We start from the raw sequence: 1,389 nt of genomic DNA, 5'->3' as shown, positions 1-1,389 counted from the left end.
CACACACTGCAAATCCCAGCCTTAGTTGTCTGTTTGTTTGCTTCTCTGTTGTGGCTTCCTCTAAAATATCAAATCCTGGCTCATTTTGCCTATGGATCTCCAATCTATAAAGAACATTGCCCTGCTCTGATACACCAAGTAGAGAAACATGTGACTATTTGAAGCAACACACTTTTGTACTGTTTTACCTAAGCCCCATCACCTTAATATTTGAGTGCTTGGTGCCATCTGTCAAGTTACAACACATGTTTCCAGAGAGATTAATGTTTTGTTGAACCTGAAGTCTGCTCAGATATGAAATCTGCCCCAGGGATCATAAGATGGCATTTCCCCTCTCCTGGCCTCCATTCTCCACTCACCCATCCTTCCAATAACCAGCAGAGGGGGGCAATGAAAACGGTGCTGACATTTTATTGAGTGAATTTTCTTCATTTATATGGCAGAGTTCATTTCTTTGCCATAGACAAACCCCATAGGAAAACCAGAGCAGGGAAACCAAACGTCCATCACAGAATTCATCCTCCTGGGATTCGGGGACCTCCCTGAACTGCAGATCCCTCTCATTCTGCTGTTCCTAGTGATCTACATTGCAACCGTGGCTGGGAACGTCCTCATCATTGTGCTAGTTGTGGCTGATAGGCACCTTCACAGCCCCATGTACTTCTTCCTGGGGAACTTGTCCTGCTTGGAGACCTGCTACATCTCCTCCATCCTGCCCAGGATGCTGGCCAGTCCCCTGACTGGGGACAGGACTATTTCATTTAGTGGCTGCCTCACACAATATTATTTCTTTGGTTCTCTCGTGGCTACAGAATGCCTTCTCCTGTCGGTGATGTCTTACGATCGATATTTAGCGATTTGCAATCCACTGCACTATCCAGCACATATGAGTAGCAGGGCCTGCCTCCAGCTTGCAGGTGGCTCTTGGATAGGTGGCTTCCTATGTAGTGGTATATCAACGTTCTCGATATCTCAGTTAACATTCTGTGGCCCCAACGTTATTGATCATTTCTTTTGCGATTTTATCCCCCTTCTAAAACTCTCCTGCAATGACCCTCACCTGATGGAAATAGTGACTTTCACACTCACCTTGCTTTTCTCACTGGTCCCATTCATGCTAACCTTGATGTCCTACATCTGCATTATCGCCACCATCCTGAGAATCCCGTCCACCACTGGAAGGCAAAAGGCATTTTCCACCTGCTCCTCCCACCTCATTGTGGTGAGCATTTATTATTCAACTCTGCTGATTGTCTATATGTTCCCAACCACTGACATCCTGAGTGACTTCAAGAAAGTTCTGTCTGTCGTCTACACAGTCCTGACTCCCCTGCTCAATCCCCTCATCTACAGTCTGAGAAACAAAGAGGTACAGGAGGCCTTAAGGAA

General features: G+C 46.2%; 1 protein-coding gene across 1 annotated transcript; it reads left to right on the top strand.

Moving 5' to 3' along the window:
- Window positions 1-463: 463 nt before the first annotated feature.
- LOC112102437 (olfactory receptor 6B1-like) lies at window positions 464-1,381 on the top strand (the record flags this gene model as incomplete). The annotated part of the gene is made up of 1 exon (XM_024194114.2): window positions 464-1,381. A coding segment is annotated over one exon (918 nt), but the record flags the coding sequence as incomplete, so codon positions are not given.
- Between the last annotated feature and the right edge of the window lie 8 nt (window positions 1,382-1,389).

This window comes from Terrapene carolina, unplaced genomic scaffold, assembly GCF_002925995.2.
Source record: "Terrapene carolina triunguis isolate 2854851 unplaced genomic scaffold, T_m_triunguis-2.0 Scaffold34098, whole genome shotgun sequence".
NCBI lineage: Eukaryota > Metazoa > Chordata > Testudines > Emydidae > Terrapene > Terrapene triunguis.
The sequence above is the reverse complement of the archived record's forward strand: the minus strand, read 5'-3'. Positions and strand labels throughout refer to the sequence as shown.